The sequence below is a fragment of the Podarcis muralis genome, chromosome 8 (assembly GCF_964188315.1).
Source record: "Podarcis muralis chromosome 8, rPodMur119.hap1.1, whole genome shotgun sequence".
NCBI classification, from domain to species: Eukaryota; Metazoa; Chordata; class Lepidosauria; order Squamata; family Lacertidae; genus Podarcis; species Podarcis muralis.
In genome coordinates this window covers 49,950,949-49,978,876 of record NC_135662.1, presented here as the reverse complement: position 1 = coordinate 49,978,876, position 27,928 = coordinate 49,950,949, and the positions used below count along the sequence as shown (strand labels likewise).

At 41.2% G+C, this 27,928-nt stretch overlaps 1 protein-coding gene across 2 annotated transcripts; it reads left to right on the top strand.

The window, feature by feature from the left end:
- Positions 1-134: 134 nt before the first annotated feature.
- On the top strand, positions 135-26,195 carry PTPN2 (protein tyrosine phosphatase non-receptor type 2). 2 transcript variants are annotated; one of them, XM_028737404.2, is made up of 10 exons: positions 135-423; positions 6,209-6,299; positions 12,317-12,417; positions 14,686-14,784; positions 14,907-15,044; positions 15,654-15,863; positions 17,430-17,591; positions 18,925-19,118; positions 20,975-21,178; positions 25,853-26,195. In XM_028737404.2, exons 1-10 carry the CDS (start codon positions 349-351, stop codon positions 25,872-25,874), a joined length of 1,296 nt encoding a protein of 431 aa, XP_028593237.2. In that variant the 5' UTR covers positions 135-348; the 3' UTR covers positions 25,875-26,195. The 2 variants fall into 2 exon arrangements, with proteins under 2 accessions (XP_028593237.2, XP_028593238.2); XM_028737405.2 differs by having other exon boundaries at positions 136-423; positions 20,975-21,076.
- Positions 26,196-27,928: the final 1,733 nt, after the last annotated feature.

Below are 27,928 nucleotides of genomic sequence, written 5' to 3'. Positions count from 1 at the left end.
AACCCCACTTCCTCCACCTGCCGAGCCCCCTCACGAAACTCGATCCACTCCCTTCCCGCCCAAAGGGAACAGCGGAGTGATCCCCCCCCCCGCCCACCTTCCTTCGCGGCCAATGGGCGGAGCTTCCGCAATTCTGGGTAGGCGGTCATGGTGGCCTGCCGCGCATGCGCCTGCCGAGAATGCCGCCGAAGAGCCGCTGAGGCTGCGTGCGCGGTGTGGAAGGTAGTCGAGGGTAACACGGCCGGTGAAGTGGACGGGTTGTCGTCCGCGCCCTGTCAAGTAGCGCGGAGTAGGTGATGAACTTGTCGGCTCCCAGCGGCCTTCCTTCCTCCGGCTGTCGCCGCCATTATGTCCGTCACCGCCACTATAGAACAGGAGTTCCAGGAGATCGACGCTGCTAACGGCTGGCAGCCCCGGTACCTGGTGAGTGAGGGAGGGAAGGAGGGGGCGGCGTGTAGCGGGGAGAGAGAATTGGGGGCCGACGCGGGTGGTGAGGGTGCAGGAAGTCGTCGGGCCACGACCAGCTTCCCCCCCTCCCCCAGGTAACCATTGAGGTTGGGCGAAGTAATGCGCATGTTCCAGTTTTAAGAAGGGGCGGTGATGAGCGAGAAGGAATAATAAAAGAGGGCTGAGGGGAAAACGCATGCGCCTCGGGGGTCGGGCAAGAGGAGAAGGGGGCATTTGGGCAGGTTAGTGCTGCGCATGCTCCGGTGGGGGTAGGTTTAAGTTGCTTCGCACGGGTGGTGACGGGAGGGTTAAGTTCGTCAAGCGAAGTGTCGCAAGTTCCAGCCTCCGTCTCTCCGGGTTCCTGTCTCACACTTCTGTGTTTGCTCCGCGCGTAGCTGTCGTGCTGTGGTGTTCAGGCTGTCGCAAGTCGCCGTTTCGCTCGTGTAGGTTGACTTGAGCCGAATATTCCTGCGGAGTGAAATGTCCTGTCGACGTACAGGGAAAAGAGCTGCCCTTACTGTACCAAGCGGGGCCACTCTTCCTCGTTAATGCGCGTTGTGTGTTACAACGTCACTCTACGCGTATGTGCGCTGCTGGCAGTCGCCCTGCAGAATTAATAACTTCCTAGCTACAGTTTAAACATAGTGTCATGGTGCCAGGAACAAAGGAAATCCCGGGTTCTGCTGGAAACTCTTGGGAATGCCTCACACATTATTACAGTTCTCTCTAAATGTGATACAAGCACAGGAGCAGTACCATGGAACCATAGTTTGTTGTGGCTCCCTGATGTGTGTTTGCTTGGTGGCAAATCCAGGTCTGTTGGCACATAATGTGTGAACTGGCCCTTAGTTGAGAACTGGAGATAATTAAAACTTTTCCAAAGTTTATAGGTGGGAAAGACTCATTTGAGCTAGTTGTATTTACACACAAAAGGTTTTAGAGTTCAGTCTGGATCTTGATAGAATGTGGCCTATAAGTGTTGGTTCAGTCTTGAGCCATTTAGTTTCTTATGTAATTTTTTTGAATCATCATTTTGGAGTCCATTAAAAAGCATATGAATACACATGCTTAATACTCAAAACAATGCTAAGTCTCTTTAGATTTAGCGTGACCTAAAGTGATGGTGGTTTTAAAAGCCCAAGCTCATTACATTACTGTTGCTTTGTTACTTGTGTATGTCTATAAGAGCTGTTTGGCATATATATTTCAGGGCAGGTTACAATACAATACAACTGTAAAACCACACTACAGTGAAGCCAACTTATCACTGCTTATAAAACATAGCTTATCCTTAAAATGCCCAGGCAGGCACAACCCTGGAACCTCACTTTCAGCAGTGACAGAATTCATAATAACCCCCCCCCCCAAAAAAAAGCTGTGAAAATAGATGGATTTTCACCTGGCACTGAATTGTCAAAAGTGTTGTTACCTGTCATGCTTCTAGGGAAGAGAGTATAGGTGGGGCACCACTACCACAGAAGAGGCCTTATTCTGTGTCACAAGAATGGCTTTCTCTCAGATCTAATAGCATAGGCAGACTGATACAGAAGAACTGTTCATTTGGGTATTAGAGCTTAAAGTTGTTTAGGGTTTTACAGATCAGCACTAGCACCATGAATTCTGCTCACAAGCATATAGATAGCCAGTATTGGCTTTTCAGGTCAGTGGCTGTGTGCTTCCAGCTAGATACACTGGTTATAATTCCCATCCCACATTCTGAACTATTTATGGCTTCTTGACTGCCTTCAAGGGCAGCCCAACATTGCAGTAGTCCAACCGAGAATTTACCAGAGCATGAGCAACTCTCACCAGGCTTTCCTGGTCCCGGAACAGATCTAGCTGATAAACCAGAATATAAGAAAAGTCCTGCTGGATCAGGCCAAGGCTCATGTGGTTCAGCATGCTGTTCTCACAATGGCCAACCAGATATTTTAGGAAGGACCTGAGTGCAATAGCACTCTCCCTACATGAGTTTCCCTGCAGTTTCCCCAGTTCAGTCTTCCTGCAATTGGTATTCAGAGGCATGTTGCTTCCAACAGTGGCAGTAGTACATAGTCATTGTGGTTGTTAGTCATTGATAGCCCTATTCTCTGTGAACTGGTCAAAGACACTGCCCCACTGAAGTTACCTGAACCTTAAGTGACAATTCTGAATCAAAGAGTACCTGAGACTACACACAAGCATCTTCAGTGGGAGTGGAACCCTGCCCAGAATAAATTATCAGACCAATTCCAAGACCCTCAGGGCCTTCACCTGTCAGGATTGTCTCTGTTTATTGACTCTTATACATCTACACTGATTATTAGAATTATAGAGCCAGAAGGGACCCTGCAGGTCATCTAGTCCAATCCCCTGCAATGCAGGAATCCTTCCCACAGCCATCCCTGGGTGGGCTTGAACCACCAACCTTGATTAACAGCCAGATGCACTGACCAATTGTGCCACAAGAGAACTCCCAGGATTAGCAATAAACATGTCCATAGTGCGTTTCAAATGCCCTTAAATTGGGAGGCATCTAACCTTTGTGATGGCTGCTATCCACATAGTGTTTGGGAATGGGCTGCAAGTACATGGAATGTCAGCCATGTCTCCTCAGAAGTAAGTCATTACTCCCAGGTAATTATCACAGCCTTAGTGTTCTTTTGCATGCTGCCCTGAATCTTTTTGCTCCAATCTGCTTCTTGTATTGGTATATTAGATTAGAGCCCATGACAAATCAATAAGATTGAAACCAATTCACAAATATCTCTTTGTTACAAGGAAGCAGTAAGGTTATTGAGCAGGGGTCAGCAAGGTTTATCTTGCCTGGGCCGGATCGGTCCTGTGGAGATCCCTCTGTGAGCTGGATCACAAGTGCACATGCCCACGATTTTTGGTGTCTTCACAGATGAGATTGTTGGCGTCTGCGCAGACACGATTTCTGATGGTGCGGAAGTGAGTCATCCCTGTGTTGCGCTGGTTTAGTGCAGTGCGCGAGCGGGCAACTCGGTTCAGGGGCGGCTAATGGGCCAGTCAAACGACCCTCTGTGGGCTGCTTCTGGCCCATGGGCCTTAGGTTGCAGACCCTTGTTATTGAGGGTAGAAGTAGGTGTTCGACGTGGTACTTGTTTGCCCTGATGAGGCAGTTCAGTGATTGAGTAAATTTCTCCATCAGAAGAGCAGTGGGTAGCCAATATATTCATAATATCAATATTTCTTGTTGTCACAGTAGGGTTTGCCTGTGATGTGGCTTTCCTGGTTTCCATTTACTTTGGGCCTTTGAATCCCTAGACTTCTTGTCACACTGATGGTATCTTCTAATTTTTGCAACCACTGTCAGAGCACATGTTGCCACGTGCTTAAGCATAGTGGTGTGGTTAACTCCATCAGTAATTTCTCACATGACTGTATTGCTGCTGGATACTTTGTGAATAATGGGTTCCTCTCTGCAGGGTGGTGGTTGATCTGGTGATACGATGCTATGGGCTTATAAAGTCCCTTCTGTCCTTGTCTGCTGGCTGCGTTTCCCTAGTATTTTCTGAGCTGCGTATTAGGGACTCTGTTTCTTTTCCTAACTTTGTGTGGAATATGTTGACTGTTGGTAGGCTTCATTTATTTTTTGAGTTTGGGCTATTTTTTTCTGTAAGTTTTGTACTGGGTAGTGAACATTTGTGTATTTCCACTGACACAAGGGCCAATGATCTGTTTTCTGATGGTGGTATTTTCTTTGTCGAAAGAGGGAAAATTTTAATACATTGCTCAAAGTGATTATTTTCGGTAATCCTTACTTGCTTATTGTAAGGTGGACCAGTGTTGTATAAAAGAGGTAAGGCTGCTGAACCTGAGAGTAGTTTTGCTAATACTTCAGAGTGAGCCCATGGTTAAAGTGAGATATCAGACTAAGAAACTGGTGGCTCACAGTTGACACTCCTAGCTGCCATGTTAAATGACACTGTACCCTCTGTACCCAGGATAGGATGTGACTAACATTTCCATTTCTTTGTTGTTCTTGTGCTACATCCTTCTCTGGCCCCTTGAGAGATGCAGAGTCTGTGCAGCATACTCAGTTTTCTTTTGTTGGGCCAGCTATCTGTAGGAGGGAGAGATTTGTCCTAACTAGTATCCAATTTGCGTATTTTCTCTGTGGGTCCTTGAGTTGTTTCCTGCTATGTGATGTGCTCACTACTGAAGCTCAGACTAAATGAAGGATTTTGCAATACTTACTTAATAGCCTTGTTCAGCTTAAGTGAAAAAGCCTTGGGCTCGTTGTCGTCGTCCCCCCCCCCCCTTGCTTCCAGTGTGGCTGTAAGGCGGTGTTTAAAATAATTCACTGCCATTTTAAAATAACTGCTGTTTGGCCAAACTTTCAAATCCAGACAAACTGGTTAGTCTTACCTTTGGTTTAGGGAAACAAGCCAGTTTGAAATCATGATTAAAATTAATCAATTTTAGAGTCAGGCATAATGATAAACTGAAGTTAATTGAAAACAGAATCAGACCTTAAAATCCCCTCACTGCTATGTCAGGGAAGGAAGATGTACATAGGCTAAAGTTCAATGATATAATGTTAAACCATAGTTTGACATTATATCTGAACTAGGTCAGTGACTAGGACATTGGTGGTCAACCTGTGGTCCTGTAGATGTTGCTGGACTCCAACCTGCATCAGGCCCATCCAACATGGCTAATAGTCTGGAATGATGGGAGTTGTAGTCCAACAACATCTAGAGGGCCCCAGGTTCCACCCCCTGCACTGACTGATAGAAACTGAGTTTTCAGTAAGCTCTATATCCCAGTAGTGGTACTTAATACCACCCTGGTGGATTTCTGTTTTATTTTATTTTGCTTCAGATGCAAGTTTAAGCTTACGCTAAGTCCACAAGGAATGTTGCAAAAATGACTTTAAAAATAAATTAAAATATATCTTAACATTTGCCTCATAAGCACAATAATGGGGCTGTCATACTGGATGTAGTAGAGCACTTGGCCATGAAGTTCTTTCTCCAAATCTTACTAGCAAGCTGTACCAACTAAGTTACTTTTAAACTCCTTAAAGTATCAGGATACAAATTGTTCCCAACAGAAGTTACATAAATGGAAATTTTGAAAGCATGTTGGCATTCTAGAACCTCAGTCCTGAACATTTTGTTACACAAATAAATACATACTTTCACTATAATGCAATTAATGCCATGTGTGTATTAATATATATATTCCATTTTTAAAAGCCCCATTAGGGTCTTGAAGCAGTGGAGCAATTGTGGTGTGGAGTGGTGATGGAACTAGTTTATTTGGTATTAACAGCCAGTCCAGACACCCCCAGTGTGCATCTGCCATTCTGTTAGCTAGTTTACAGTTTGTAGTAAGAGGTTCTCTAAATATCTGATCACTGACTTGGATTAACACCATTGCCCAAACTTGTTATTGCATATCCAGGTTGGTTCTCTTCAGAACTTCCTTTCAGTTAATAGATAGACCAAGGCTATCTCTGTTTTACAGCTGTTAAATTTGACAGAAGTTTGCTACATGAATGCACTCTACTAATTTAGAAACTTGGGTTGTAATAATTTTAATCACTGCATAAAATACTGTCCTTGTTGAATTGTGATCACAGTAGTCATTGAATTTTCAGTTGACAAAGAAATAAGGATTACAGCAAATTGAGTAAGATAAATTTCTACTGTGCCTTTAAATATAGTATTTGTTTTTATTTTTTCAGTATCTTTTGTTTGTACTGCCAGGAAGTAATCATAACATAATCAACTATCTTTGTTTCTTCCAGGATATTCGGCACCAGTCCAGTGATTATTCACATAGAGTTGCAAAGTATGCAGAAAATCGAAATCGTAATAGGTACAGAGATGTTAGCCCATGTAAGTAAACTTTTTTTTTTTTTTTTTTTTTTGTAATCTAGTGCATGACAAAGTAGGTTTGACATTACCAATGCTAATACTTTAAATAGTTTTGGGCTAGTGTTGTAGAGTTTGATATGTGAAGCTCCACTGCAGTCATTGAGATGAAAGTGCATACAATCAATGAAGTCATGTAGAAATTATTGTACTTTATATAGAGAGGCTTCTATATAAGCCTTCTATCCATGCAGTATTATATTTATATCTCACTTTTCTTCTGTGGAACTCAAAGTAGTGTATAGAGGCCTCCCAGGCAGTCCTCTAGTCAGGTGCCAGAACTGGCTAACCAGAACTACACATGCACAACTTCTGCAAGGTTGCTGTGCCTTCAGGATAATCATTATTATCCAGACTTCTAAAAAATTGTTAAGACTGATGTTGCAGTAAGTATGTGTCACTTAAGAAGCTCCTTCATTTTTCTCTTATGCGGTTTCAGATAAAGATAGGTCATCTGAACTCGACTTTGTTATGCTGTTGAAATAAAAGATGTGACAGTTCTGGTATCTTTCAGAAGGAATACTACTTATGGTAAATATGTACCAGACATGGTTTGGGACAATTCCATGTCACTCAGTTAACCATCAGGCTGTAGACAGTACCGTATTTGGAAGAGAAAAGCTGAGCAACTGCAAATTTATTGTGATAAGCATATTCAGACAGTCAGAATGGGAACATTGTTTGTTTCAAGATTCCACTCCCATAAACTAGCAAATTTTGTCAAATATATTTAATGTAGATTCTTTTAAAATGTTGGTTTTGCAGAAGTGGTAATTTGTATGAATTCCACACAGTCTGTGTTGTTTTGTTATTCAATTCCATGGCAATTGTCAATTTAAAAGATTAAATGAGTGCTTTATAAGAAGCAAGGTAGAATTATTCTCAACTTTTGCTGGATTACTGAACTGCTGTGGAAAAGTGAAGATTCCAGGTCACAGTGACCTCCAGGAATTACTTTGCTGGCAGTAGAGTAATTTCTGTCTTGAGCATTTCCAGCAAACTAGGCTTATATAAACATGCCTGAAAAGTCTTTTAAAAATTCTATTGATGTCTGTGGGACTCTTCCAAGATAAATGGCTTATTGACTGGAGTTCTTGTCTGCCAGATTATGAGCTATTATATTCAGTACTGTACTTTATTTCAATCACATTTAGAAGGGCATGTTGAAAATTTGAATAAGTCTTAATTTTCCATACTTGTCACCACCAGTGGTCCAGAATACTGGGATACTCTACTCTATCCACTAAGAGGCAGACTTTTAAAAAGCCCTCTACTTTTGTCTTAAGGCAGGGGTGGGTAACAGTTAAAAGTGGGCTGGATCCAGCCTGCAGAATCTTTTTATCTGGCCTATGGCCTCTCCTCAGACCTACCTTGTCCTCCAGTTGGGTGACACTGAACAGAGGCACCTCTGACCAGAGTCATACAACACCCCCTCCTCACTAGCATTTCCCAGAAATGTAGCAGTGTCTTATTATTCAGTGGTATACTTAAAATAAGTAAATCTGCAGTCTCTACAAGTAAACACTGCAGAGATGTGGGTTGTTCAACAAGTTCAGAGTCCATTTATCCCTTCATAATCTGCATAGAGCCATTTTGCTCTTTTTGATGAAATTAGAGCTGAATAATAATTTGAAAAACTAGACCAAATGCTTGCTCTTTGTCATTGATGGACTGAAGCACAGAAGTGGGGTAAGACTGTTGTCTTCTGTATGAAATTCAACAGCACAGCTTGGTGATTCAGTGGTTAAAATAGTACTTGCTGACATCATCTTTCCGAGAACACTAGCACCAGTATGTGTGATTTACTATAACAAGATCTTAAGTTTTTCCTGTTGGCAAATGGTACGTAGTATTTACAAAGGTTTTGGTTTCTGTCCAGCAGAAACATTTGAGTTCCAATAAATTGATAATGAAAAAAGAAACTTAACGCTTTCATTTCCAAGCAAGGTAAACAGTTCCCCTTCAAGGAAACAATATTTGAAGCATTTGTATAGTATAGATAGATAGATTGGTTCAGACTCTGTAGATTTTAAATCCTGTCTGGAAAATATGTGTACCAAAAGTGATTGCGCTTGGTATCATATTTTTTGGAAAACAGCATCTATCTCTGAGTCCAAGCTTTCATTTACTTTTTAAGGCTTGGAAAAACATGCTTGTTTCATTCATTTTGAACAGTCATATATTGTTAAAACTTTTGTACGCTTGAAGTAAATGTTTTTCTCTACAGTCCTCTTGCGTGGTGCTGGTTTGTGCTTGCCTCTTTATTGTGCAATTAGATTTATTTTCAGTCTGACAGGGACTCAAGGTTGTAGGTCTTCATTCTTAATTTCCAGCCACACATATTTTGGTTGTATCTTTAGATGGTGTCAGAGATCCCTCCCCAACCCCTATACGTTCAGTATCGATCGCATATCTCTAGGTGCTCCATGAGTGTACAAACCCTGGCTGTAATTTAAATTAGATGTTTACACACATAAAGTGTGCACAGCCAGGACACTATCCACATATTTGCTTCTTCATCTCCAACATGTAGCAAGGCAAGCCACTGTGCAGATTGAAAAGTGGGTTGCATCTGTTATTCAGCTACTGATCACAAAACAGTAAGTTGCGCCATACACAGTTTATTGGCTTGTAGCCCCAGATCTTCATCAAGCATAATAGAATATTTGTGTTTGCTTTCCATCTCAGTGGAACACTTCATGTATGCAGTTTGCAATCCCTAGCCTTTCACCTAGAAATGATGAAGAAACATTATTACAGATGATTGCCATGGGCAAGATACATGTTGGTGGGAGTTGTAAGAAGCCCAGTCTTGGGGGAAATTCTAATTACAAACATTTAAGAGGAGAGCTGGTGCAGTGACATGGCTTCAGGTATATGCTGGGAAGTCTGGTTAGAATTGGAGGCCTTAATCAGGCCAATGCTATATCCTCCTTACCTCCATTCTGTGATTTAAAGATTATAATGCTGGTCTATATTATATAAATTACTGAGATATTGAGTGAAACACTTAATTCAAGTACAGCTGTATTAATGTTACAACTAAAGGTTTAAATGCTACCCATAGAGAATGCCAGGATTCTTCACCCCTGAAGAATCTGACACCTATTGTATATGCCAAATGGGTGCAGGTGTAGGTGTAAAAATATCTAAAGTACATATGATAGATAATCTGGTGATGGAATTGTTTCCTGAAGTGGTGATGCTTGTGTCCTGAAGCAATCCGGCAGTAACTTCAGTAATCTACTTGCTAGACAGAGTTTTTATGCCCAGGTGGATACAAGGTGTCCTACCCATGTTTAGAGTGCTTCATGGTCTAGAGAGCAAGACTGGAAACCTCTGGCTGCCAGGCCAGTCTTGGCCTCCAGAGTGTCTAATTTGGCCTCTAAGGGCACCTTTCTCAAACCTAGGGTTGTCATATTTTGAAGAGCAAAAAAGAGGACACATATTTTCCAACTTCTACATTTAACTACGGATTGGACTTTTAACCCCACATAGGGCAACCCTAGTATGTGTCTGTATTTGTGCATGTATATGCACTCATATCAAGGGGGGGAGGGGGTGCATGGATGTGGGTGTAGAAGAAATAATAGAATGAAAGGAAGATTAAAAGAAAAAGGAAGGGGGAAAGGGAGGATTAAATGATTGAATGAGGGTAAAGAGTGCAAGAGTAGGAGTAGGGGTTTGGGGATAAAAGTCAGCGTTCAAGACAAGGAATCAAGTTTAAAATGGGAGGTGAAGTTTAAAAATCAAAATGTAAAGACTTCCACTGTCTTTCTTTGGGTTAAAAATGCAAAATCAAAATGGAGATGTAAAGGAATAAACCAAAAATTGACAGTTTTAAAAGGTTAAAATTTTTGGAGGTAGAATTTAACTAGCTGGTGTGAGGTTCTCACTAGCTCTTGAGTCCTGGTATACTCAGCTGAGAGTTAATGCAGCTCTCTCCCACCTTCTTGAATTGACTGGGAGGAAGAGAGGGGCCAGAATTTAGATAAAATAAAATGATAACAAAGCAAAAATAAAAGAGGGGGTAGTAAAAAAAATAAATTGAAATGTGTGTGTGGGGGAATTCCCTTTAAAAAAGAGAAAGAAGAAGGAAGGAGGAGGAAAAAAAATATATAATGGGGGAGAGGGGGAGAACAAAAATTATAAGTCTCTCTCTTAACATGGAGCACACTGACCTGGAGGTGGCCTGGGAGCACGTGGGGCTGCAGAGTCAGGGTGGGCAGGTGTCCTCAGGGGGAAGTTGCTATCATTTTGGGTTTCCTGACTGGGCGCTGCCATTTTCTGCCCTCCTCTGCTTATCCCTTGTCAAGCCCACACCCGCCACCAGCACCCCTCTGCTGGCAGGAGAAGGGCCCCCACAGTGTCTGCCTCACCACCAAGTGCGCCTTGCCACACAGTCCCCCAGGGGCTCACGCATTCTTCCTCAGCCGGTTGGTCCCAGGATTGAGCCTATTCCGGGTAGCGCGCCTCCATGTGGCTTCCTCCGCCTTTCCGATTCCTCTCGACCTCTCTTTTGCAAAGGTGGCAGTAGCAGCAGCTCGGGCCACTCAGCACAAGGGAGAGGCTCCCGCGGTGCCTGTCCTGCCACATGGTTCCTCTGGGCCATTGGGCAGGTTGGTCTCCATCCCGGGGCAAGAGGCCTTTCTTCATGACCTCTCCTATTCTCTTACCCATTGGGAGTAGGAGAGGGGAAATCAGGAGTCCAGTCCGGAGGGAGGCACTGCCCCAGTCCCGGGCCTTGCCTTGCTTCGCTCCCCTTCGCTGAGTCTGTACCCTGCCCAGCCTAGCCCCAGCTGCCGCAGTCACTGCCAGCCCCTCGCTTCCCAGCAAGCGGCTCCAGCAGAGGAGGAGACAGGGTGGAGGAAAGTGCTGGGAAGCAGAAGATGTGGAGTCAGAGAGAGAGGCAAGGCAGGCAGGCCAGACAAAGTGGGAGCTTCACCTCCTCACATTCACGGCAACCGGAGCACAAGGAGGGGGGGGGGGCAAGACCGAACAAAAAACCCCAGACATTTTGGCGAATTGAACAAATCCACCCAGACAGAATTTTTAAGTCTGAAAAAGAAGATGTCTCTGGGAAAATCTGGACGTATGGCAACCCTTCCACATTCACCCACCCACCCACCAGCTGATGTCACTGGGAATGTCAGCTGATGTGCAGGAGGACAGCATTTAATCTTGCACTGGCCGTGTGCCCTCTTTACAGCAGGGAACCGGATTGCTCAACAATGGCAGCAGGATGTGAAGCCTTCTCAAAAGTGCTCCTGTGCATCTGCAGGCGAGCAACAGCAGGGAAACACTTCTTCCCCACCAGACTTCTGCTGCTACCGCCACTTGCACAAAAAGTGTACAAGTTTTGATCTTAAATTGGAGGGAGCTTACAAATGCCTTTGTGAGCCTCCCTCCTAAACATCAGCACCTGTCAGATTTGACCTATGAGGCAGATCCTGATATGGATCCTGTTAAGGATCTGGCCCTTGGAGCCAAGAAGTTTACACATCCCTGGTATAGAGAATGGCCAGTAAGAAGATTTAAAAAGATCCAACTCCAATAAATCTTTTCTGGCTAAAGGCGGTTTAGCTACAACATTAAATAATTGATGTTTTGAAAATGCTTAGTATGAGGATTGAAAGTCTATTGCTCTTCAACTGATGCTTGTCTTATAAGACTTCTTCAAGGGAAGTTTCTGCTTCCTAGTATTTCTTCCCCACCCCAAATGCATATACTTAATTTATTTCCAAATTGCTTTGGGAAGTGGGGTGTGAAAAAGTGTATGGTTTTGTATTAGACTATTTAGTCATAATATATATAGAGAGAGAGAGCTATATACAAAATGTTTAAAAGTAGATCATAAATAGTTTAAATAACATAGCTTGTACCACAATATCTTGGCTTTAAGTTTAGTGCATTGAGCAAAGTTATCCATAAAAATCTTAATACTTGATACTTAACACTCTACTAATTATATTTATTTCAAGATGATCACAGTCGTGTAATACTCCAGAATACGGACAATGATTACATCAATGCAAGCTTGGTGGTTAATGAAGAAGCTCAGAGAAATTATATATTAACACAGGTGAGTAGTATCCGACTTTTAGGTTTTATATGCTTAGTGACTTAATTCTAATATTTGGGGGGGGGGGGCTCTTCAGATGACTATTCTAGGTTTAAGTGCTTCTCCTTTGCTCCATCCCACCCTACTTCCTACCACACATTGGCTTGTTCTCTTGGTTTGTTAACAAACGTTAAGTCAGAGTTTCCCCAGTTAGGATATAACAAGAAATTCTGGCTTAATGTACGTTAGGGTATTTGTGCTTAAGCCAGCATGCAATAGGAAAGGAGAGTGCTCATATATAATGTTCAGTCCTGATTTGGTAAACCAGGCCACAATCACAGTTGCATCCATGTCACAATAAAATGCTGTAGGGCAGGTTTTCAACCTTTTTGAGTCCACAGCAACCTTGACCAGCTACATTCTTTCTGCGGCATCCCTGTGGAACTCAGGAGCCCAGCTATGTCACCCCTTCCCTGCAGAGCTGGCAACCTCTCACCCTTTGTCATACAACTTTCCTTGTGGAGTGTTCCCTCAGCCTCATCTTCTCTCCCCTCTCCTTGGGAGTCCTCCAGGCAGCCGCAGCTGCCGCCCTGGTCTCTGAGCTGCCACCCCTGCCCCAAAGAGAGGTGCCTCCTCACACTGCCCCACAGGGGCCTGGGAAGCACCTCCAGGCCGGCCCCAGAGGCACTGTTCACTTGAGGCGCTTGTGGCCAGGGCTGCTGCAACAAACAGCTGTGCAAGCCTTTGGGAGGCAGAGACACAAGAGGCCAATGTTGCCCGCAGCACCTCTTACCATCATTCAAGGGTGCCACGGCACACTGGTTGAAAACCACTGGTGTAGAGAGATTGTGCTTTCCTTGGATGTCTAACCTTATGGTGGGCTTGGTAAAGTGAAGCTATTCTTCTGCAGCAAAGGCAAGGCAATGCACTTGGCTTTTGCTGATAGCTGTATAGTGGGGACAGATACTCACAGCCCAACCTCTGCGTGGGAATCCAAATGGGATTACTGCTATCATCATAAGGATTAGAACAAGATAGGTGATGTGGAAATAACCTTGCCTGAGGCAAATACTGCTCCATGCCTGAGGCAAATAAAAAAAAAATCTTATGAAACTCCAACCTGGAACTTCAGATTTGGAGCAAGTTTTCAACTCAAATCCCTGCTTGGAACATTGGCCCTGCAGTGTTTATGTGGGAATAAATTGTCACAGTAGCTTTTTTATTTCATGAACAACCTTTGTTCTGTCTTACCCACCTAATGGAGATCCAGTTAAGTACAACAACTCAGTAATGCTGGTTATTGAAAAGGGGACTTACATGGTTTATTTTGTTATCTTATATGTTCTGTGACTTGAGGCATGTCGGGGAAAACAGACTTTGCTGGAAGAACACTAGTAAGCCATTATGGGCCAAGTGCTGCTGTTAAGAGTTAATTTTGGCTTTTTAGAAAATGTGTCTGGCCAAATTGAACATGAAAACTGTTACTGAAACAAGCCAGCTGCTTTCCGGTGTGTTATTTACCCTAAAGATGTCAGTTATTTCCTCTTTTTGGCGGAGAAGAGAGGTCATGATTGCCTTTTTGAAAAATGCCACACAAGCATGTCCAAAGCAGCTGTTTATTTTTTTGTTTTAAGCAACTGAGATCTGAATATCTACTTGGATTTTGAAAAGTATTTTAAAATCCACGTAGATATGGACAGATTGACTAATAAAAAGAATCTGCTGGATCAGGCCAGCTTGTCATCTAGTCCAGCATCCTGTTCTCACTGTGGCCAAATAGATGTCTGTAGGAAACTTGCAAGCAGCACAAGAGCACTTGTCCATTCCTGTGGTTTCCAGCAGCTGGAATTCAGAATACTGCCTCTGACAGTGGACATAGAACATAAGAACATAGCCACCAGGGGTAGTAGGCTTGTGGGCCAGCAATTCTTACAACATCATTTGGAAGGCTGGGCTAGACCTATTCATATTTCCAAAAATGAGGTGCACGTCTGACCATTAAACCATGTTAATGGAAGGGACTGTCGTTGAGTGGTAGAAGACCTACAGAAGATTCTAGGTTCAAGCCCCAGGATCTTTTGGTAAAGCTGGGAACGATCCTTATAGGAACCCCTTGCTGCTAGTCAATGTGGACATTGTGGACTAGTGGTCTGGCTTACTATAAGGCAGCTTCCTGTGTTTTTAATTTACAACTAGATTATTGGGTGATAGTCAACTTTGCTTCCAAGATTTAGGTTCTGAGTTATGTTGGACTGCTGACTGAATGCCTCCTTTCCCTTATTTTTACAGGGTCCACTTCCTAATACATGTTGCCATTTCTGGCTAATGGTATGGCAACAAAAGACCAAAGCTGTTGTCATGCTAAACAGAATTGTTGAGAAAGATTCGGTGAGTTGCCATAACTGCATTAAAATTGGTTTTATTGAGATCAACATGCAATTAGTGAAGTGTATATGGTTTATTTTCTACTTGCGCTCTGTTATGTGGAATTTTTTAATCTTATAACTTAGGTGAAATGTGCACAGTACTGGCCAACAAGAGAGGAGGAACAAATGATGTTTGAAGAAACAGGATTTTGTGTCAGGTTAAAATCTGAAGATGTCAAATCCTACTATACAGTACGCCAACTTCAACTAGAAAACCTCGATGTAAGTTTTCATCAAAACCTGTCTCCAAAACCCTTGTGAAAAGTATATGTCATTGTTGCCATGGCATATTTCATGTGACAAGTTATCTGCAGGTGCAGGAGCATGTTTGTCCTTTGGTGCACAGAGAACTGCTGATTATAACAATTAGCAGCTAGGCACAGGCTTAAGCCCTGTTCACACTTAACTGCCATTTGCTACTCAATATACTTGACTTCAGCAGCCTTGGCCTTCAGGGTTGGGGAAGAGTTCATTTTGAGAGCGAAACATTATTTGAATGAGAGTATATCTTAAGGGTACACAGAATAAAGAAAAATAAATGTTTGCCTTTTAATGAAACATGATAGTCAAACAACAGCTGATACAGAGCAAACCTTTGCATTGAACAGGAACCATTCTCTATGTTGTGCCAACACACACACACACACACACTTCCAGGAAGCTTTTAGGTGCGGACCATTCAAACTTACAACCAAGGGATTCAGTTTGGAATTATTTTCATAATAATGAATTGTTACATCTGGATCAGCCATCTTACTGCATGCTGTTTTGCCTGGATGCAAAACAAATTTATTCCAATAAGTTGCTCTTAAACCCATTTCTTTTTGTTAGACTCATGAGACCAGGATGATATTCCATTTTCATTATACTACATGGCCAGACTTCGGAGTTCCTGAATCCCCGGCTTCATTCCTCAACTTCTTGTTTAAAGTCAGAGAGTCTGGATCCCTGAGTCCTGAACATGGGCCGGCAGTCATTCACTGTAGTGCTGGAATTGGGCGCTCCGGTACATTTTCATTGGTAGACACATGCCTTATCTTGGTAAGTTTGTCTTAAATGCTCCTCTAAGTACTGCTGCTAAGTTTCTTTGTGGTGGTATGGAAAAAATCCTAATTTACAATGCCTGAATAACAATTGAAAAACTGAATTCTGCCATTAAATGAAAAATAGTGTTTGCTCTGACAATTTAGACCAGGGGTAGTCAACCTTTTGATACCCACTGCCCACTAATGCATCTTTCTTGAGATGGGCGGTAGGGGGTTCTACGACACAAGCTGAATCGTCCTTCCATCGAGCACTGGTGGGCGGTAAAGAAATTTTACCATCAAAAAAGATGCATTAGTGGGCATCTACCGCCCACCTAGAATCCTGAAACGCCCACTAGTGGGCAGTAGGGACCAGGTTGACAACCCCTGATTTAGACCAAACATCTTGAACAAGCAAAATAAATACATCTGGTTTGTTAAATTACTTTCTTGAGATGTATGAACTGAGTAGTCTTGTGGTTTGTAGTTTGAGCAGGACTGGTTTGAGCAGTCTTTAGAAAGCAGGACTGAAAACTAATTTGATTGTGATTTGCAGAGATCACTCAAACTGTGATTTCCCAGTTAAGACATTAAAGAAGCTGGTTTAACAAATGAAGCTGGATGTGCAAGGAGAAAGGAAGTTATTTGCTTGTTCTCATTCCAGCAAGCCATGGTTTAGACAGAATGTAATGTCTTAAACAGGTTTAAGTCTTCCTCTGATTTCCATGACAGAAAGTAAGAAGAACTGTGGTCAGGGATGCAGTTGAGGTGGGAGCAAGACCTACAATATGCATTACAGTGGTACCTCGGGTTACATACGCTTCAGGTTACATATGCTTCAGGTTACAGACTCTGCTAACCCAGAAATAGTACCTCGGGTTAAGAACTTTGTTTCAGGATGAGAACAGAAATCGCGCTGCAGCAGCGGGAGGCCCCATTAGCTAAAGTGGTGCTTCAGGTTAAGAACAGTTTCAGGTTAAGAACAGACCTCCAGAACGAATTAAGTACGTAACCAGAGGTACCACTGTACTGCAATTTTTATATACCCTTGTGCCTAGCCTCTTGACAAATTTAGGCATGTTAAGACAGTAAGGGCAGAACTCCCATGTTCAGTATTTTCTCTTTCTGCACAGGCTACTGTTGTCAAGCAAACAACGTGTTACATTTCAAGGGGGTGGGGAGAGAGATACCAAAATGAGACTTCAGCTTTCTGTTTCCTTTGGTAATACTTCTGTTTTTTATCTTCAAATGAAAAGGCAAGTCAGTGAGTGAGTTGAAGTGTCTTATAGAATATCAGCATTCTGATAACATGTGCACTCTCTTTGGGTGATAATTTTTATGCCTTGGAAATCTGCTGTAGAGGCTTAAGGGGCCCTCTGGTGCAATTTAGGGTTCTGCAGGGGATAGGAGAGGAAAGCTATGTGCTTTAGTATCTGCTGGTGCAAAGTTGGAGCGCTCTCCTTATCTTGTTGCAGAGAGCAGTAATACTTGCATGAAAATCATTTTATTTTAAAACAGCTTTCACCCTGTTCCTGAACTGCCATAGTGCCACTAAAACTAGTTGCTATTTTTTCTTACACAGATGGAAAAAAGAGAAGACCCACTTTCTGTAGACATAAAGCAAGTTTTATTGAATATGAGAAAATATCGAATGGGACTTATTCAGACTCCAGATCAGCTAAGATTTTCATACATGGCTGTAATAGAAGGAGCAAAATACATAATGGGTGATTCTACTATACAGGTAAGCGTTTAGCATAAATTGACTGCTTTTTAAATCATTCGCTCAAGAGTTTGTAATGAAATTATTAATAATGCCAGATCCAGCTGTTCAGGGTTTATGTCACTTGTGGGCAACCTCCTTCCTGTGGTCCAGTTTTGGCCCATGAGACCATTTCCCCCAGACCTGTGAGGTGCAGTTGCAAGCTATATCAACTGATGGATGTCTGTTGCTGGCAGGAAGCAAGGGTGATTGACCAAATCAGCAGGATTAATCATGTGCTCATTACATTGACTCCCCTGCTAAAATGAAGGGGGAAACCTTAGTTTTTGTAGCCTCTTGCACCTGATGTCATTGTGGTGTTGGTCAAATTTAGCCCATAAGCCTGATCCTGATAAGGATCTGGCCTGTAGATCCAAAAAAGGTTCTGAATAAAATTTATATAGTGTTTTGATGAATATAGCAATTTTGTAAAACAGCCTTATATGCTGAAATTTAATTATTTTGTGATTTACTTTATTTATAAATATACAGCTGTAACATAAAATATTACAGTTTATAGCAATATAAAACCATAAAAACCATGCAGTAAAATCATAAAAAGTTAAAAGCAAGTTAAAACCAAAGGAATTAAAAACAGACATCAGTAGACAATTGTTGGGGTGTACTTTTAATTGCCTGCACAGGCCTGGTGAAACAGAAAAGTTTTCAAGTGTTTAAAAGTTAGATCCAAGGAACAAGAAACAGACAGCCACTAGCAGTGGGGGGTTTTCATCCAGAACTCACCAGAGCTCAGTTCTGGCACCTCTTAGGTGGGCGCAACTGCCATTATAAGAGAACAAGGGAGGAGTTCATGATTAGTTCAGGCACCTCTTTTTCTAGAGAAATAGCACTGGCCAGTAGTACTATCCCACAAACAGTAGAGGAAATATATACCATATTTTTCTGTGTATAAGACTAAGTTTTTGGCTTTAAAATAACGTCAAAAATTAGGAGGCGTCTTATACACGGATACATTTCCCCTAATTTTCTTAAATCTGAGTCCCCAAAAATGGGGACATCTTATAGACGGGAAAATACGGTAAGTATGTTTCATAGCAGTTTTCGTGTTTTTTCAAGCACAGTGTCTTTGGATTTTGTTTTCTTTTTGTTGTGGAGTGTTATAGTGCAAGCTTTAAAACAGTCCTGTAATTGTATGTATGACATAGTATTTCACATATGGAAAGGAACCATTGAACCCAACTTGCCGTTCTTATCCAAGGATGTTGTAGCTCACCTTTGAAAATAACTGTACCTGTGACTTTTCAGGTAGTTAAAAAAAAAACTTCAAAACTCTAACAAGCTGTCCTCCATTCAGAATCGGTGGAAGGAACTCTCAAAAGAGGACCTGGCACCAAGTTCTGAACGCTCCCCTCCACACCCAACCAGACTAACTACAGGGAGGCACAATGGGAACAGAGTGGGATTAGAAAACCAGGAGCAAAGTGAGAACATTATAAATACTGACATGTCTTCTTCAATACAAAATACTGCAGATCCAAGTGCTGACACGTAAGTATCATTTTTATATAATAGCTTGAAAAGAGGCCACTAGCAAAGGCCATTTTTAAAAACCAATGCCATATGGTTACAAAATCCATACTATTGATTGTAATTCATGTCACTTAATCTTGATGTTATATTCTTGTTCTGAACTCTGGAAAGTGTTTGAAAGCTGAATGTGGTGGTATGTATATGGATTGAGACCACAATGGAGCTAGTAGATCTTTGTTATATAAATCCAACACTTGTTTCAGGATCTGCATCTTGTTTTGTTCTGTTTGTGCACCCATTGGAATATCATTGAAGAGCTCTATAAACCTAGTCATAATAAAGAATTTGAACTACTATTTAAAAAGGAAGCTTATAACCCTTAAAGCTCCAGTGTTTTGAAAATATTCAGGAAGTGTTAAAACACTTGCTGTGTTGTTGTATGCTGATGCAAACATGCTCAGTAGTAATTGCAATGAATTGGGTCCAAACTTCACCTAACAGAAGTCAACTCTGGATTCAATTCAGTAACTTCTAGATCTTAATCATGATCTGATGTGTGTAGTAGTGCAATCTGAAACCATGACAGTGTTTGTCAAGTTAAGCCCTTGCTCCAGATCGCATGTACAGAAGAAGCAAGCAAAGAAGTGGGAAGGGTACCTTGACTGTGTTCTGCTTGGTGCAGATGGAACACTAAGCAATGGAGTATATGCATATATACATCGCATTCCTTCCTCCTTAAGGAGTGTAGAAAGTGGGCATACATATATATAAAGGACACCACCTGTTTCATGGTGTTAGTGATGTACATGTCCCAATGCATCTATTCACCAGCTATGTGAATTAGTATGAAAGCATAAAGGCTTGCATCCTTAACATTCCTTCTTTGAATATCAGGTTAATGGAGAAGGCCTGCCCATCTCCTTTTCCCTCTGCAATCCCTTCCGTGTCTTGATAATCTGTCCATCATGATTGGTGGACCCTTGGAATAAGTTACGACAGGGAGCCACAAATGGAAGGAGGAATTGGTAGAGATCACGTTGCATGCAGAAGAAATACTAGATCCATATTATCTACGTGCAGAACATAGTACTTATGCAACTGGAGTATATTACCTTGAATATCAAAACCCAGCTCAACAGTTCAAAATGCATTTTCTCTCTTTCTCCCTCTCCCTCTCCACCTTAGTAGCATAACTTGTTACATAAACTGATTTTTTTCCCTCCCATAGTTTACTGTCAGTCACTGGGGGCACTTTCTATTTTCTATACAGTACTGGGTTTCATTTCCAGATAAATTCAAGAAACAGGATTCAACCTGTACACTAGATCAACAGCTGCAGTGATCAACCCTTTAGGGGCTGAAGCATAAAAGTGGGCATAAGCTCTTTTTTTATTTTAAAAAATGACAGATTTGGAGGTTTCTTCAGAAGCTTGGCCATTTATCTTTTGGAATGCTTCCTCAACAGTGGACACCCTTTAGAAGTGCCCCATCTTTAAATCATATATTTTACTTGTAAATGATGCACACAGGTAGCAATGGAGGGTGGGAATCATACATTTGTTCAGTATGTGTGTGCATGTGTAATGTACCTACATCTTGGATGGGTTTCCTCTTGCCCACTTACAGAACTCTTCCCTTGGAAGCTTGTCAGCCTGATGATCTTCCAAGAAGACCTTCTTAATAGGATTAGATATTTGTGGCCAGGTTTAAGCTGCCGTAGTTCAATTTTGTATTTAACAAACATAAGCAATACTGATTCTTCTGGGGTTTTTTAATTGATGTGTTTTAAATGTTGCTACCTGTCATGCACTCTTAAATCAAAGCGGATTAAAAATCTGCGACTATACCTGATCATTTTTTGTTTTCCTTTCTAGAGCTGTTCGGAAACGGCTAAGAGACGACAGGAAAGCTAACACAGCACAGATGGTGCAGCAGATGAAGCATAAGCTGAGTGAGGCTGAACGAAAAAGGAAAAGGTGGTTATATTGGAAACCTATTCTCACTAAGATTGGGTTTGGTTCAGCCATTTTCATTGGAGTTTATTCTTGCTGGAAATTGTACTTCCAAGGTGCTCTCATGTAAGTGAGTGCTTCTGCAATCGTGCATCTAGTAATATAAAGCTTAAATCGGTCCCACTGATTTGAGGGGAACATAGCAACTATTTCTAGGTGCAAGACTGCTGCTGCAGTTGACAGAACAAGTGAGAATATAACTGCAATCGATGCAGTCATCTTGTAATGCATAACACATGAAGTAACCTGATCACTAGTCACTGTGGCTGGACTCTTTGCTTTAGGTACTTATGGAACCAAATTGCTGCCTGACATAAATTTTATTTATTTATTTATTGGATTTCTTACCTGCCCTTTACCTTAAGACCCCGCAGTGGGGTGGGTTACATCAACAAAATACGCAAATATAAAACAAAGCAGTTACAACTGTAAAATAAGAAAAACAGTTCCATAGTAAATGCAACTCCTTATATAAAACAATGCCCACATTTTAAAACAATTTGATATATAAAATAGTGAGAAATAGTACTCAGAGGCAGACTGGGAAAAGGTCTCCACTTAAAAGGCTTGTTGAAAGAGACCAGGGGAAGGGGGGCGGGTTCAATAGGGGCTAAAAGACAGGATAGCACCTGTCTAATAGGGAATTCCGAAGGGTGTCACCATCCTAAAGACCCAATTTGTATATTGTATGTAAAAAACCTCCTGGAAGAGGTGGTTTCTGCAACAGGCTCTTTTACAGTGCTTGACTGGGTATATAAGGAGTTAGACGATCCTTTAGGCATCCTGGTCCCAAGCTGCGTAGGGCTTTGCACACCAGTACCAGTGCCTTCAACTTAGCCTGGTACCTAATTTGTAGCCATTGCAGTTTTCAGCAGTGGCATGAATAGGATAGTCTGCACCAGAAAGCCGTCAAGCTGCCACATTTTGCACTTCCTGCAGCTTCCGGGCGAGCGTCATGTAATCCAGTCAGGAGGTTAGCAGCTCATTGATGAGAGTGGTCAGATTATCCCAATCTAGAAACAGCCATAAATGTCTTACCAGCCAAAGCTGATAAAAGGCACTCCTAGCCACTGAAGTCACCTAGGTCTTTAGTGACCAAAATGGATCCAGGAGAAACCTGCTTCTTCAGGGAGGGTGTGGCTGCGCCTGAAGTAGGCATTTGGACAATTATTCTGAGTCCAGAGCCACACCTATCCACACTCATGAGGCAAACTAATGCATACTTTCAGCAACCATGTATATATTGCATAAAATGATAGTCCACTAGATGTAGTAGACTCAATTGCCAAGGCTTTATCAACTCTCATAACTGGATAGAAGCAATAAACAGTGTGGTGTCATACTCTGAATACAAAACAGTTACATTTGTGTGTGTGTGTGTGTATAATATACCATCAACCATTTATACTATCCAGACCTAGAATAAATTTTGTAACTCTATTTAATCTTTTTTTGTAGATAACTGTATTTTTAAAAAACTACATTTGTACAAACTTCTCTGACAGAAAGGGTATGCATTAGTTATCGGTCATCCATCCCCAACATTTCAAGAGTGGTTTGGAAATTTACTGATATCACCACCCCAACTTAGTGATTTAGTGAATTGCCCTTTTGAGGTATTTGGTGTTAAGCAAATAGGGGCTGCTTCTCGGTTTCTACTCTGTAAGTTGCATTCATGTATTTATGCTTGTAGTTACCTTTTATTTAAAACTTGAAAATGTTTAATTTTTATAAGACTACTGGGAGCTTCAATATCTCAAACAGACTCTTTTTGAAGGGAAGTTTGTGTTAAGACTGCAGCTACTGTTGGAAGCCATAGCTTGTGTTTAAAGTTCAAACATTCCATTAAATGTGAAAACGTTTTTGTGTGTCTCACTTGATTTGACTCCTATTCCTTGAAATATTTTAGTATCTTTTATAGTGGTTGTAAACAGCATGTGACAAATATCATCATATTTTCTGAAAAGAAAAAATGTAGGCCATATTAAGTGTTGCAGCTGGAAACAAATAAATAGCCCATAATATGAATGTTTTCTCCAAGAAAGGAAATGAAAATACTATTTTGCTAATATGTTGGCCTATGGATAGTGGGTATATGAGATAGTGGAATAACAGTAGAGCTACTTTTTGACAGTGAAATGGCATCTTTATGAATCTCAGCACCAACAGAATACTTAAAACAATTGAACTACAATACTCTGATATGGACACAATATTATCAAACATTTTTACAGTTTAGGACTCAGGATTTTAAGGAAATGCCAAGCTTATTCCGCCCACCATTCTCATAGATGTATTAGAGACATAAATCAGGGCCAAAAAAAATACAAAACTCTTAATCCCAGGTCTTTTGTTTTTCATTGTGGGGAGAGGAATTATGCAATTTTAGGATTACTGAGTTACTATAAGTGTTCTAAGGATCTTATAAATTCTAATCCTGAACAAATGGGTGGCACCATATGTTTGGAGAGTTTTGAAGTGTAGTAAGCTTTTTGAACCAGTACAGCATAAAAGGAAACTCAAGATTAAACAAAATCAAACTCAAGGTGGAACTAAATCAAGGAACTCTTTAAATATATTTTTCTCAATTCTTACTGTTATTTCCCTTATGGATTATTTAAATGTTAATAGAGGGAGTATTTTGGAATTGTGAAGCTTGAACATCAAAAAGGTACTGATCAGAATGTCAGGATTTCTATATAAATGGACTTTTCCAAGAAACCAAATGCACAATAGAAGATGGAAATGTATTTCATTTCTAGATTAAATTGCCAGTTTCAAACTCACATTTAGGCACTCTTGAAAGCTTGTGTGCATGTAAAGAATGGTGGTACTTTTTCCATCTTACTGTTCAATACATACCCAGGTCTTATAGGCATCTGGCTCAGTGAGTCAAATTATTGGTCTATCCAGCTTAGTAGTACTATTGGAGTTTGGGACATAAGTCTTTCCAAGCCCTACCTGGAGATGCCAAGGAGATGTCTGTTACAACACTTATATTAAACTACTGAGCTGTGCCCTCCCTTTCCCGCAGAAGTAACTTCATTTTTTGCTCTTGGCAGCATTTTATGGAGCATATTATATTGTCCTTGCTCCTTAATATTTTCACCATATTCATTTATAAGCAATTTTATTCATGATCAAAATAGTTGTTGCAACTGGTTCTATCAGATTTTAATAAATATTTGAGAATATTTTCTGTGCAGTTTTCATTATAGATGAATACATGCAAATCCATACACATACTATATATATAAAAAACTACAGTGGTGCCTCGCAAGACGAAATTAATCCGTTCCGCGAGTCTCTTCGTCTTGCGGTTTTTTCGTCTTGCAAAGCACGGCTATTAGTGGCTTAGCGGCTATTAACGGCTTAGCGGCTATTAACGTTTCGTCTTGCGAAGCAAGCCCATAGGGAAATTCGTCTTGCGGAACGACTCAAAAAACGGAAAACCCTTTCGTCTAGCGAGTTTTTTGTCTTGCGAGGCATTCGTCTTGCGGGGCACCACTGTATTCATATATATAACTTTATCTATATATCTACATATATCCAGTGCTTTTTTTTTCTAAAAAAAAAAGTTTAGGGATACTCTCATTTTCCTACTCATATTGAAATACTGCCCCTCAATGAGGCCAAACTTAGACTCACAAAATGTTTAAGGGTATGTGTACCCCTGCGTACCCCCAGGAAAAAAAGCATTGCATATATCTATACTAAGTTACAGTGGTTTGTGTGGAGAAAATGAGCAAAGCCTTAAAAGTGAGTACCACACAAGTCACTTTTGTAGTTGATATGTGTCGGGTTATAATAGAGAAAGACAATATATTATTCAGGAAAGAGTAAGCCTGACTAATATTTGGGAGGGTGGCCACCTTGCTGGAGAGGGAAAGGATGTCGGTTCTTTCTTGATATGGGAAGCAACCCAACAAAACTGGAATTCCTGACTCACTTGCCCCCTTTCCTGTGTTTTTTGGGTTTGTGTCTTCCACTGCTTTTTCAGTTCGTACCCGAGTTGTCCTGGGTCTGTCTCAATACCACTTTGGTGCAATCATCTTTGATGTTCATCTGCCCAAACATTTGTTTTACATTGTTGGCAGTTCCCATATGATAAAAGGACTGAGAACCTTGTGCAAATAGAAAGCTAGATTTTGGGTTAACTTTTTTGCCCATCAAACCGATTATTAGACACATAATGGAAGGTTTGCATTTCTAACTAAAGCAAGCTTGTTCAAAATACTCTAAAAGCCTTTGTCAATTCATAGTTTATCCAACATATTAAAACTTTTTTCAAAAATATTGCACTCAATTGAAATGCAGTGGTTACCATCTTGATTCTCCATGTTTTCTCTTGTATCCTCACTTAACATTAGTTTTAAGCTTTTCGTTTTAGTTCTAAAGGTAGTGAAATTTTCAGGAGAGTCAAATGCAACAAAATTGTACACATCGTACAATGTACTTTCCTTTTAATCAAAGTGCATTTTTGTATTTTCCCCCTCCTAATTCAAAAGGTCCTTAATTGGAGCATGAATGTTCCTAGTGCCTTTCTCATAACTAGTTCAAACACATTTTATCCATGATAGGAAGGGTACACCTGTTGCAATAACCACTCAATGTTAAATAAGGCCTTCAGGACTTTCAAAAAATATTTCAACTTACAATTGCAGTAAAACTGTAATACCTCTTAGCAGTATACTTCTGTTTGTACTGAATCTGTGACTCTTTTACGTTGTGTGTCTTTAGGCCGAGAGTGACCGACACCTAGATCTCCAAGACTTGTGAATATTCTGCAGCTAAAAATTATATACTTTTGGCATGCAAAGCAGGACATGACCCCTCTTCAGGAACAAAACTGAGGTCTGAGCAATACACAAGTGGCCTCATAACTATCTGTTTACAACGTAAACAACCAGGGAATGAAGTACATCACCAGCAAAAGACTTTGCAAAATGAAATTTGTCTTAAGTGTTTTATGCTTGTATTAACTGTAGAGAGATGTAAGAGATCACATTAGAAAATACTTTGTACTGCCATTCTTATTGTATTTTTTATACTTTTGGCAGCATTAAATATTTTTTTTAATTGACATACTGTTGTGTGTGTATTATTCCTCATCCCACAAAAGGGCTATTTCATTTCACAGAAATTCAAGTGTCATCCCTAATTTTTATCACCTTCAGCTACCATTATGGCCGCCTGAAATATTAATCAGAATATGTATATAGAAAAGCTAAGGAAGCTATGTTGAGCCCTTAAAAAACTCCCAAAATCCAGTTGGGCAATACTTTTATGTGACTAACCTGGCTTCTGTTTTTCATTAGGCAAGAAGTTATTAAAAGGGGGTGAGAAAATAAACTAATATGTCAGCTGTACATACATACGATTCTGGAATAAAGAAGCAATGGTTGCTCCTGGATGAGGGAGAAACATGGCAGTCTTTAGCCATTTAAATTTTTGATTAAATTCCTTGTGTGATACCTCGCCTGACGAGAACATTTGGAAGTTTCACACTTTTGTGATACTTAAGCTGGTCCCCAATAAAGGTATTTTATCTTCATTTTTAAAACTCGAGTTCATTTTATACACCTACAATTTTGGTAACTAATCTATGTTACTTTTGTCAACATACTATTAAGAGTTTTTTAAAAAGCAAAAGAATAGTGAAAGGTAAAGGTACCCCTGCCCGTACGGGCCAGTCTTGACAGACTCTAGGGTTGTGCGCCCATCTCACTCAAGAGGCCGGGGGCCAGCGCTGTCCGGAGACACTTCCGGGTCACGTGGCCAGCGTGACATCGCTGCTCTGGCGAGCCAGAGCCACACACGGAAACGCCGTTTACCTTCCCGCTAGTAAGCGGTCCCTATTTATCTACTTGCACCCGGGAGTGCTTTCGAACTGCTAGGTTGGCAGGCGCTGGGACCGAGCAACGGGAGCGCACCCCGCCGCGGGCATTCGAACCGCCGACCTTTCGATCGGCAAGCCCTAGGCGCTGAGGCTTTTACCCACAGCGCCACCCGCAAAAGAATACCACCCACCAATAACAATAGCAAAATGAAAAAAAATAAGTAATGGAGGTTTTTAAGCAGATGTTGGATGGCCATCTGCCACGGATGCTTTAGCTGAGATTCCTGCATCACAGAGGGTTGCACTAGATGACCCTCAGAATCCCTTCCACCTCTACAATTCTGATTCTATGAAAAGGTTGATGAGCCCACGCACAAGTTCTTGTAAAGAACTAGTTTCTTAAAATTTGTTTCTAATGGAACTTAATCGCATTGTGATACACTTTTCAAAAGGAAGATGGTAAATTTAAATAGTATGGTCTGCAGGGGAAATCTGCACTAAGCTGGGCTTCATTAGAAAGCAAACTGAGTTCAATGGGTCTACTCTTGAATATGACCAATATTGGCTATTGCACAACATAAGCAAGTTAGTATGACTGGCTAAAAATGATGCAGTTCTGAACACAAGGTAGTATCTTGATATGTCATTAAGAAACGAAATTGCACTGAAGGCTTCCCTTCAGTTGTTTCTTGGGCTGCCCACAGAGTCCATGGCCCAGCTAATGGGTTTATTTGGGGGTTTTTTGCTGAAGAAGTGCCTGACATGTGGCTGCAGACTTCCCTTAGACAAGATCTCTGCCTATTTTGTTTGAGCCCATTTTGGGTTTCTTGTATTTGAGGCAGATCTACACATAAACTATCAGTAATAACACATCTATAGGCACAGTGGAAACTGGTTTCCTACACAGATTTGTTTTTAAGGTTAGAGTATTCTGAAAATAAAGCATGCTTACGGAAAACAAACTGAAAATTGGTATC

What these genes read in the sequence shown, in the direction of transcription:
- PTPN2 (XM_028737404.2), top strand. Translation starts at nt 349, where the DNA reads ATGTCCGTCACCGCCACTATAGAACAGGAGTTCCAGGAGATCGACGCT. An exon ending in GCTGGCAGCCCCGGTACCTG is followed by an intron (nt 424 to 6,208) that starts GTGAGTGAGGGA and finishes TGTTTCTTCCAG; the next exon opens with GATATTCGGCACCAGTCCAG. An exon ending in GTACAGAGATGTTAGCCCAT is followed by an intron (nt 6,300 to 12,316) that starts GTAAGTAAACTT and finishes ATTTATTTCAAG; the next exon opens with ATGATCACAGTCGTGTAATA.